This window comes from Coffea arabica, chromosome 5c (assembly GCF_036785885.1).
Source record: "Coffea arabica cultivar ET-39 chromosome 5c, Coffea Arabica ET-39 HiFi, whole genome shotgun sequence".
NCBI classification, from domain to species: Eukaryota; Viridiplantae; Streptophyta; class Magnoliopsida; order Gentianales; family Rubiaceae; genus Coffea; species Coffea arabica.
In genome coordinates this window covers 9,146,678-9,158,907 of record NC_092319.1, presented here as the reverse complement: position 1 = coordinate 9,158,907, position 12,230 = coordinate 9,146,678, and the positions used below count along the sequence as shown (strand labels likewise).

The 12,230-nt window shown below is 35.1% G+C and overlaps 1 protein-coding gene across 1 annotated transcript; it reads right to left on the bottom strand.

Moving 5' to 3' along the window:
* Positions 1–4,279: 4,279 nt before the first annotated feature.
* LOC113689150 (xyloglucan galactosyltransferase XLT2-like) lies at positions 4,280–5,821 on the bottom strand. Its single transcript, XM_027206973.1, has one exon. The coding sequence runs from the start codon at positions 5,819–5,821 to the stop codon at positions 4,280–4,282; it is 1,542 nt and encodes a 513-aa protein (XP_027062774.1).
* Between the last annotated feature and the right edge of the window lie 6,409 nt (positions 5,822–12,230).

The following is a 12,230-nucleotide window of genomic DNA, read 5'->3' as shown; positions in this document are numbered from 1 at the left end:
TAATACCATTATGATCACAGAACTCTGGAAAACCACAGAACTTGAATTCTGTCCCATTATCACTCCTAATCCTAACAATTTTCAAGCCAAGCAGATTTTGCACTTTAGCAAATAATGAGGTAAAATTCTTAAAGGCATCATCTTTATGAGCAAGAAAAATTACCCAAGTATATCGAGAGTAGTCATCAACAATTACAAAACAATATCTCTTGCCACCAAGGCTTGCAGTCTGTGTAGGGCCAAACAGATCAAGGTGCAGAAGTTCAAGTGGTTTTGAGGTAGAAACACATTTCTTAGGTTTAAAAGAGACCTTGACTTGTTTTCCAAATTGGCATGCATCACAGATTCAGTCTTTTTCAAATCTGATTTTTGGAAGACCTCTAACAAGTTCCTTTTTAGAAATTTCTTTCAGCAAGTCCATATTGAAGTGACACAACCTTCTATGCCATAACCATGGGTCCTCATTTTCAACTTTGAGACATTTTAGATATGAGGAATCAAATTTTTTAAGATACACAACATAGACATCATTAACTCTTTTTCCTTTGAAAATGATGTTGAATTTTGAGTCAAATATAAGACATTCAATCTTTTTGAACAATACAAACAGATTCCTATCACACAATTGGCTAACATTTAACAGATTGTAGCTCAAATTATCAACAAGAAGAACATTATGGATAAAAGTTTGATCATTCTTACCAACATCGCCAATGCCAACAGTCTTGACTTTGTTATCATCTCCAAATGTTACCTTTCCACTTGCTTTTTGCTTGAGTTTAATAAATTGTGATGCATCACCAGTCATATGTCTAGAGCATCCACTATCAATGAACCATTTTGATTCTTTAGCACTGTAATCCTGGTTCACCTACACACAAACCCATGAGATAATACTTGGTACCCTTTACATGTTGGGTCCTTGAGAGTTAGTCTTATGTTTGACTATCCATATGCATCTCATGCCATTCCTCATGTTTTTCTTAACATGACAGTTGCTGTACATGTGACCAGATTGATAACAAAAATTGCATACTGACATAGGATTGATCAAATGAACAGGTTTAATGAATCTGACTTGCCTTCTTCTGTGGATAGCAAACTCATTTGTATTTTGGTTCAGTCTTATTCGATGAGTATAAGGTACAGTGTCCCTTTTTTGAAGATGATTCTGTTTCACATGATGTAACAAATTACATAAATCATCCATCCTTTTTCTTAAGCTGCTTTGCTCCCTTTTGAGTAAGTCACAGTAATTTTTCTTTTTGTAAAGTTCAGCAAGCACATCAGTTTCAATCTTTTTCAGATTATCATTTTCATGCTTAAGACATTTATTTTGTCGAAAAAGATTTGCATTGTCTTGTATTAGAAAGCTGATTTTTTGCTTCAGTTCTTTGTTTTTAGCATAGGATTCTTTCAAGCTGTTATGCATTTTTTCTAGAAAAGAATTGACATCATCATCAGATTCACTATCACTATTGATTTGAGAGTTGCATTGTGTTACCTCTTCATCTCCAATGGCCATGAAAGCTACTTGAGCAGATTCCTCTTCTTCTTCAACTTCGCCTTCTGAGTTGCAGTCATTCCAGGTAATCTGGAAATTGTTGAACTTTGGTTTTCGTTCAATCTTGTTTTCCTTCTTTTTCTTCATTGGACACTCATTTGCATAATGTCCAGGTTGGCCACATTCAAAACATTTATCATTCTGCTTCTTGTTGAACTCTAGTTTCCCTCTATTTCTGAAGTCATTAGTCTGATTTTGGAAGGAATTGCTTGATCCACCTTTCTTGAATCTTCTCTTATTGAGGAATCTTTTGAAGCCTCTTGTGATGAGTGCAATGTCACTATCATCACCTTCCAAGTCATTTTCATCCAGTGAGGCTGTTTCATCTTCATCTTGTGAAGCTTTCAGAGCAATACTCTTCCTTCCTTTTATGTCTTCTTCTTCCTGCAACTTAGATTTAAGTTTCAGTTCATAAGAGGTTAGAGAGTTAATCAGAGATTCAATGGATAAGGAATTTAAATCCTTAGCTTCCTCTATAGCAGTCACTTTGCTTTCCCAATCCTTTGATAGTGCATTCAGAATTTTTCTGTTCTTTTCACCTAGAGAGTACTCCTTCTCGAGCACCTCTAAATCCTTGATCAGATCATTGAATCTACAATACATTTTGTCGATGTTCTCATGAGGCTCCATCTTAAAAGATTCATACTTGGTGACCAGAATGGACTTTTTCTGTTCTCTTACGTTGTCACTACCCTCATGAATTTCTCTTAGCTTATCCCACATTTCTTTGGCAGATTTACACCCTTTTACTCTGATTGACTCATTTGAGTCTAAGGCACTGTAGAGAACATTCATGGCTTTGGCATTCAATGTGAGATTTGTTCTGTCTTGAGCATTCATCTCAGCTCTAGTTTTTGGCCGCAACAAACCTGTTTCTGCATCAAGAAAGTTAGCATCATGCGGTCCTTCATTCACAATAAACCACAACTCAATATCAATGGATTGCAAGAAGATAATCATTCTTTCTTTCCAACTAACATAATTAGAACCAGTAAACATGGGAGACCTAGTAACAGATTGCCCCTCAACAAACATAGCATGACTGGTTGTCATCTTACTCCAAGCCGCTTGAGCTTAATCTCTAGGAGACCAAGCTCTGATACCAATTGTTAGGATCGAAGATAACCTAAGAGGGGGGTGAATTAGGCTTTCAAAAAACCTGCTAGTGTATATTCTACCTTTTTGAACAGACGGCCTATCTTTTCTCAAAAACCTCCAATGAACAAGATAATACAAGAGCACAGGTATTCGTGAGATGGAGTGAAGAACAGTTTATATATAGAAAAGCAGTAAATAAGAGTAAAGAACCAAACCAAGCTTCAAACACAACTGAGGTTTGAACACCACTATTATATACCAAGATATTTCAAGCTGAATAGACTTGCAACCAATCTTATGTGTACAAGGAAGGGATCACTTCCTTCTTGCCCCAAAACACACTTGGTCAAACAAGGAAGTTTTACAAACACTCGCAAACCCTCACTATGCTACACTATTGAAGAAGCTATGTCACACTTGAAAACACTTCTCGAAGATTGCACATGCAAGGAGTACAAATATTTCTTTTGAGTATTCTAGCACATGAATCACTCACAATCTGATGTAGGCTTGATGTACAAAGTTGTTTTGAGGTGGTTGACTTTGTTCTTTTTATAGGAGACCAGAGAATTCCTTAATTAATGCTGTCAACGGGTAGAAGGCAGCTGAAGAGTCAACTAGCCGTTGGTGCTGTCGGACGTCCGATGGTTAGATTTTATGCGTCCGAACGAGATCAAAGAGTTCTGGAAGTTTTCTTGAAATCCTTCGGACGGCCGATGCGTTCAGAGTGTTGTGTCCGAAGAGCAGCAACACTTGTCGGACGTCCGATACGCATGTGTTGAGCGTCCGATCATGATTAGTAATCATCGACCCTCTGGCTTGTCTTCTTCGGACGTCCGAGTCTGAGTTCCTTACTCGTCCGAAGATGCTCAAAGGATATCGGACGTCCGATACTTTCCTTTTGTGCGTCCGACATCATCCTCAGCAGTCTTCATACCTTTTTTATCTTCTTTTTCTGCTTTAAAGCCTCAGACCTGTTTGGTTCATTTCTGAAAAGGATTTCTACAAGAGGTATTAGAAATATCCAATTGTTTTGTAATCATCAAAAGATATGAGTTGAGATAAACAATCATCTCTACATAACTGAGCATTCTATAATTAATATAAAGTGTAGCATTCTAATGCCTACATTTGGTAAAATCTGGAAGAGAAAGATAACTGAAAGGCGCTCCAACTTACAATTTTAGATGTCAGCTTTTCTAAGATGGATGCAATTTAGAGCTACATTTTCAAAGAAAATTACTTCCGTCGATTGTTTAAGAAACTTCGAATCAATTAATATGAAAGTCATGATACCTTTTCATCCCAATTATTTTCTAGTAATAGGGATGCATTTTGCAATTACATTGACACAAGAAATTACTTCTGCCGATTGCTTTAAGAAACTTCTAAATTTACAGATGCAACATATATGATATAATTTTATAGAACTTCATGTAGATGAATTATGATGCAGCTTTATACACAAATTAATCTTATATGCACTGACATTATACATTTGACAGTGGATATAAGGTTAATTCTATATGAATTTGCAACTTTTATATACTATGCATGACTAGGCAAACTTGAATAATTGGTCATAACTAGCCAAAATTAAAAAGCAGCGTTCACCTCCTAGTTTGAAACTATTCTTCTTAGCACTTCCTCCACAGCTACATCGAAGGCATCTCTGTCATTGCCAAGTTCTCCGCCAGGAAAACCGTACGAAATCCTTGGAATCATGTCAATTACCATTTCCCTCATCCTCTTGATATCTTCTCCACTGTATCCCTCCAATATTTTCCTTATCGAAGTCCCATTCCTTACTTTATTCCGGTGTATAAAAACCGAGAAAGACTCCAATTCACCAGACATGAACAACTCGTACTGACCAACAACAGTTTCTTTCCAGAAAAAAACCGGTATCGAACCCGCCAACATACAATCAAAAATGGACCTTCTCGTAAGCGAGTCACCCCTGGGCTGCAAACAGAATTCCGAGTCCAGGAATGCTTCAAGAACCATAGTAGAGCCATCCAAGCAAGCTGTCCTGGCACAGTCCACAGCTTTGCAAGAGTCACTCTCGTTGTTACAGTGATCCATCAACAAAGCCCTGAAGTCGTTCTTTGTAAATCCACGCTTTCCCCCGACAAACGTGAAGAGACTCGACCTCTTTCTACTTCGCACAAATTCCTGCCATTGCTCAATTTCCCAGAAGGTGCTGGGATGAAATCCGGTAGGATAGGGTACGCTAACTTCCGTTGGATCCTGCCGGCTTCTTTCCAGTGTTAAGCTGAACATTTTTCTCATCAAGGGCATGAGAAGGAAGCTTGTTCCCCAGGGTTCATCATCACGCGCCCGTTTAAAGTCCCACGAAGTTCGACTCAGGGCAAGGAAATGATCCGAACCGTTGGATCTCTTCCAGTAATATTGGTCCTTGATCCACTCGAGGAAAGTGTAGAAGGGTGCATCTCGCTCTTTGGCAGTGTAGCCACTGAATAAAATGTTGGACGCCGCTAGTCCAGCATAAAACGGCACGTAGAAAGCCGCAGCAGATTTCGGCTCCATGGTTCTGCACTTGTAGTTTAGAATCCGGTTGTGAAAAATAACATCACCCGCGAACATGTGGGTCCAGTACCAAGCTCGACTAAGCTCGGGCGGGACAATTCTGGCGAGTTCGGCCGCGGCTTCTGCCCCAAACCCTCTGTTGGACAGCGCCACGCATTGGGGTTCTCGGTGGTCTATACGGCAACCCTCCAACAGTTTCTTGTTGAAAATTGGAGGAAGGTCGTCGTATACGTAAACCTTTCCGTATCTACATTGTACATGGTCAACAACATCATCCGGATGATGAACAGAAGGAGGAGCATGCAGCTGTTGAATAACCTGCTTCCCTGGTCCTTCTTGCTGCTGCTGCTGCTGCACTTGGGGATGGGTTGCTGAGTACAATTGGGCTGCCGTTGTCAAAAGAGTGGGAGCACGGGAGGCGGTAGTAGTCAAGACTAGGACGATGAATCCAATATGGAAGAGTACGATGAGGAAGGCCCAAGCAAATTGGTTGAAAGAAACAATCCTGAAATCAAAAAAAGCAGCAGTAGTATTAGTAGGACTCTTGGGAAGATTTCCATGCATACCAACAGCTTTAACTTTTAATGAGGATTTGGAAGAGGGAAGCATGTTGCTCTGCGCTAAAATGACTTTTGGTGCGTTAATTTGCAAACGGTGGTGGTGTTACGTTGGATGAATTAGTAAGGTGGATACAAGCGGAACAATTAGAGTAAGTGTTTCCCTCTTTATCATTTTTTTTTCTTTAGTTTTAAAAGGTAACGGATGCGACCCAAAACCTAATTCTTACATCTCAACAACTAGAATCTAATGTCTGTAGTTTGCGTAATTTTAGTATATATGCATTGATACATCTGTCGTTTAATTCATCGTGGAATCGCACAGGTTGGTTGGTTGACATTTATCAGAAAAACTACTACTACTTGCTGAGTTGAGGTGAAAGCCACAGCAGAAAACGTTGGATAGGAATTGCTTGCCCTATTGTTTTATGGGCTCAAAAACTTACGTGGCCTTTCATATGGCAAGGAGCGATGGAGAAGCAAATAAATAAATAAATCCTCGTTACCGTCTATTAGACATTAAACTTGAAGTTGACAGCAATTTGAATCAAAATTTGCCGGAGTCCTTAACAATGATTCACAAGATACTTGGTACTATAAATAATGATAACTCAAAAGTAGGGGGAAAAAAGATTATGATATATAGACAATCTATATATTATTATCTAAAATTTGAAACTAATTGAAATATAATTCAAAAATTATAATTCAACAAATTTTTATTACATGTTTTATAAGATTATGCAAAAAGTACAAATATTTTTCTGAATAATCTTAAAATGCATACAGATATAGTAGTGTATTATAGAGGTATAATACGAATACTTACTAAAATACCAAGTTTTAATCATTAATCAAATTCACTGTTTTACTACTAGAAATTGCCATTTAATTGCAAAATTTTATCATTATTTCAAATAAACTTTCTAATACGAGTTTGGTGTAAGTTTTTTTAATTGAAATAGTAAATTTGTGCAATGAACTAGTAAATTTTAATCGTTAATCAAATTTACTATCTTATCACTAAAATTTACAATTTATCTTCAAAAACTTGCTATTTCTGAACTAAACTTGTTCCTGCTAAAAATGTAAGTCTAGGGTATAAAGTAGTAATTTATTCCTTTCAAAATGTAAGTTTTATATTTATTCTAATTTATCTTTTGAGACATAAAATTACTAATTTAGGCAAATATTATTTGTACTCCCATCATACCCCCATTAACATTTTAATCACATAGTTTTCATTTATTAGACTATATGATAAAATAATGGTAAGAGTGCAGATAATAAAAGATGGAGTGCAAATAACATTTTCCCTAATTTATTATGTCAATTTACTATTTCAAATGAGAAACTTACCACCAAGTTTTCAGGTATTATCCTATTTAGGTAAATGGATCTAACAGGTGATCAAATGATCCTTGAAAACGTGATAATCTGTAATATCAATAAAAATTATCTCCATCATTATTGGAGCATTTTTTCAAAAGATTGATAGCGCATAGTACTATAAATTAATGCATTGGTTGTCTTCACGATGGTTTATAATAATGATAATTAGTCAGTGCTAATTATTCTTTAGTATTGTAATAAAGGTTGCAATCAACAATATCCAAGAAATTCAGGAGCTGCAACTAATTAATTTCCAACAAGCTTCCAGAATTACAATGCCATATTTAACCAACATCCTTAGCTGTAGTTACCAAAAAAAAAAAATTCAAAAAAAGAACACCCATTAATTGTATAATATATATACCTTAGGCACCACTCCCAAAGCATGTTGTATAACATATGCGTTAGACACCACTATGATAAGCCGTAAAATTGCAGTTTTTTTAACTTTTTTATCAGGGGAATCGTGGGTTTCCCGCAAAATTTAAGTTAAACCATCGTATCCCAACATAAAAAAGAAAAAAAAATCTGCCAGTTGTCTTGAAATACTCTGCTGCATTGTTTGATAAAGAATGATCAAATGAAGCTATAATTTTTCTTTTTTTTTTTAAATGATGAGAACATAATTCAAACTACATAGCTTTATTCATCTTTAGAATAAAGCCAAGTGATGTTATCATCTTGGAAGTTCCAATCTATCAAAGGATTCATTTGCCAAGAGCACAAACAATTAAACATGTACCTGACGTATACTAATAAAGAATTTCCAAAGATTGTAATTTGCTTGATATAATCACGTACGAAGTAAAAGTGCAGAGACATCATATGCTAAGCAACACGATCATGTGGATTCCCATCCACGATTAACTTTCCACTCTTGAGTCTTGAGCCATAATTAATTTATTAAAAACTTTCAACATAACGAATCATGAAATGTAAAAGATTAAGAAAAGTTTACATACAGACCTTGTCAACGAGAAAGAACATTTTTTTCTTGGTAGCCAGAAATGAATTATACCATCTGATATATGGTATTACTTGATTAATATTTACAATTCCTAGTCGTAGTTAATCCATGAAAGAGTGGTGTCAACAGCATGCGCAATTTTTGGTGTTCATTTAATCGATTTGATTTCATTAGATTACGTGGTTTTAAGAAAAAAAATATATATAAAGTAAGTCCACCCAAAAAAGGTGCACATGAATCGAGTTGGATTAGTTCAGTGATTTACTTATACCAAGTGCTAATTTAATTATCGTTCAAGTATTATAATCAAATGTTAATCTCGCTTTACTATATGACGAAGCCAATTTTCAAGTAGTACGATCACTTTACTATATGAAGAAGCCAATTTGTACTTAGATAACTGAGGTTGATGTAAAATGTTGCCCAATTATCAAGCGTGGATAGTAGTCGGTAAAACTCCAAAAACAACTTGCACAAAAAAGTAGGGGCTCTATCCTCTTGGAGAAGTTCCAACGCTTAAATTAATAATTTGTGGAAAGAGAAAATATAGGGAAAGAAATACTCCATATCTAAGGTTCTAGAGAGAATAGAATCTTACAAAATAAGAACATACTTCTTTTTTATAGAGATTCTTGACAGGCCTTTATGGGATTTAGATAAGGTAATTTCCTGGACTTGGAGTCTCTTCTTCAATTGGAGCCCAATAAGGTAATTTTTCGGGGCTTAGATATTTGTTTTTCTTGGAATTTAGTTTTGTTTTAATATGTGAATAATTTTGAACCCCAAAACTATTCGTGTTGATCATCTCAATTAAGAAACGGTTTTTTTCCGACAGCTGTTTATTACGTAGACAAAAATAGACAATATCTGAACAACGAAGGCCAAATTGGTGAAAGCGAATCAGGCCATGGATGGTACCAAACATGGCCATAGATTTTTGAGAGGGACCTTTTGGTTATTCCGCGTTTTTTCCTGGTAGACAGTAAAAATCATGGTAGTGTGGTTCATCTTCATGTTAGGTGATCTGAAGAAGCATAAAACGAAGAATTCAGGACTTGAAAGTAGCCTGAAACATGTCTCGCACACATGGACATTAGCTGATGGTTTTGGTGGATAAATCTCGAGAGCCGAGAGTATGTTGATAAGAATCTTTGATGGTGATTTGTGAATTCTCGAATCGCCATTGATCACCAATCATTTGCTGCATTTTCTATCGTTGGTTGTCATTGCCAGTTCTGATGTTTGGACACAAAAAACAAATTTATTTTACCCATTATACTCGATCTTGTAACTGTTGAGACTTACAGAATTTTCTGCTCTTTAGCAAAATAGACCTTAACGGACAAGGCGTGCATGACTCTAATGCAAGACTAATGTGTCTTGAGATCGAGTATTCTGCTTTTGCCTCATGACATTTTCCATAAGGATCCAAATTCAGCTTACAAGGTTCTAATTGGCCAACCACTCGTAAAGTCTTGCACAGTAGTTGACGTTTCTGTAAAAGTAAGATGAGTCTCAGCATTAGGCACAAATTCAAACACATTAATCTCAACAATGGTTAACCATATCGTCCGATTCCGAGATGACTCGGACGATATGTAATCGGAGTGCTTACTGGTACGAGATCGATAGCCGAATCAATGAATGACCTGTCTCCGAGTTGACTCGGTTAGAATATTTATGCGGCCTACATGACCACATATATATTATTAAGATAACTCCCATTAATTAGAAGGATAAATAACCGTATGAATAACTAATTACAGAATTCTAATGAGAATAGATGACTAGAGGAAGTAAGGAGTCTCGTATTCATTGTATGTGGACGTATTATATGATATTTATTGTGGTAATTTATCTGATAATTACAGTAATTATTAAATTGTGACTTATCATTATGGTTAACAAATAAAGTAGGATAAGAATATTAGAGTCTATCATTATCCCATGATGGGAGGGATTGTGACTCTATAAACATTCTAGGGCTCTCGGTCCCTCTCACCATTCTGACATACATTATTTTTACCCATCATTAAAATAACATAACATGAGAGTAGGTGAGGGAAGGCCAAGTTGGGAAGGTACCTTGTAATTAGAAGCTGCATGGTTCTTCCACAAGAATGTCGGACCTAGAAGCCATATTAATAATGGCCACTTGACTTCATGCAGTTAATTGTGGAGTTGCGACGGTCATAAGGTATGCCTCAAATTGCTGTTTATGATTTACAAGTCTAAACTATGATCCTACTTTTATATCTAACATGTGGTATCAAAACTTTGGGTTGATGTCTATGGTTTGTAAATATATTATGTTGGTAATGTTATTGGTCTGCAATTAACAATGATATACGGTCTGCAATTAATTTTTTCAAGTTTTGTGGGACTTTTCTGGTTCAGATTGGATTTCATGTAACGGAGATTTTGTCGAGGACAAGGGTCCAGTGGAAACTGGTTTGAACTTGTCCAAGTAGTAGTAGTCATATTTGATGATCAACCATTCTCGGCCTACTTTTATGTATAAATTAAATTAATGTGACTGGTTTAATTGCTTACTATTTACTATGATACAATGATACTTGCATGCGTTATCACTAGTACAACTGGTTCCTGCGAATATCAAGTAGTAGTTCGGCAATAATTATATAGTATATCAACTACTACCCCTATGTTATGAAATTTGAGATTATTCTACGCGCAAAGTAGCAAGTATTATTGTGATTTCATGAAAGACTCATGTGATATGGAGCCCATGTTAAATTTGTACTAGGACAATTTGAGATTTTAGAATTCTCAATTATATTTGGTAAAATTTTAAATTAGTACAAATTAAACTAATATAGTTATATTCTTGGGCAACCTGAGATTAAATAATCTAGATAAACATGATGGTGATGATTAATTAGCCGTCACCAAAGTGACCTAATTATGATAAAATTTATTAAATAGTTATTTATATTCATGTGAAATCATGGTTAAAGAATTATAATTTGCCCAAAGGTATTATATTTCTATATTCATGAAGTAGTTGTTATATTACCCAAAGGTGTATAACTTCTTTGATGCAAGTGAATAATTGTCACTTACTTGTAAAATTGCCCAATTAATATAATATTTCTGTTTTGATTTTTGTTTCTCACTTATGGAGTGAATCACTGGCATGTCATTATTCAACCCAAAGGTAGGATACGATGATGCAGTGGATTACTCACCTAATTTTCAATTATTTAGTAAATCTATTAAACAAGTTGATTTGCTAGACATTAAATTAGGAAATTTTTCTATGCCCAAAGGTTAGGACTATTTCTTTAATTTATTGTTTTAGTATATGAGTTTAGATTTACTATTTTACAGTAAGACAAAATTGCATCCTTACACCTAATGTTAGTATTCTTGTTTTTAACTTGTATTATATTCTAATAATTTGTAATTATTCTCTTATGCTAGCCATATTATTCTGTTCTCTTGCTTTTGGGTGCAAAATTAAATTAGCACATGTGAGTGTGAATCTCACTTTAATGCATATGTGCTAATATAATGGTTGGATACAAGTAGTTAGAGCAATTAATATTATTAATATGCTCATTAAATGTTGTATTTACATTAAGATGTATGGTTATTACCCTTAAAGTGATTAAAGTCAAAATTTCCATAAAGGTAGTTGTGGAATTATAGTATAATTGACGGGATTTTAATATACGTGCAAGTTAAAAAAAAAAACCGAATTACACATGTTCACTAATTAGTAGTTTAGGGTATATATTGGGTCGATCCCACGGGGAAGAGTGAACAATTACTGGTATTACTAAAGTTTCTCTATTATTTAGACTATCAATGAATTATAACAAATTTAACCTACTGAAATTATACAAAATAATAAATAAAAACTCCTTAGGTTATGGTATTCCTAACTACTCATACAAATGCTATATTTGGATCATTGAATACTACATCTAGGCTAGTTATGGTATAATTTCCTTATGCATTTGAATCCTACTTTCATAGTGAATCAATTACACTCATAAGTAATCCATACCTATTCTCATGGTTTTGAAATTAGTTACAGGTTCATTTTTTCAATGAAATTACATGAAATTAATCACCA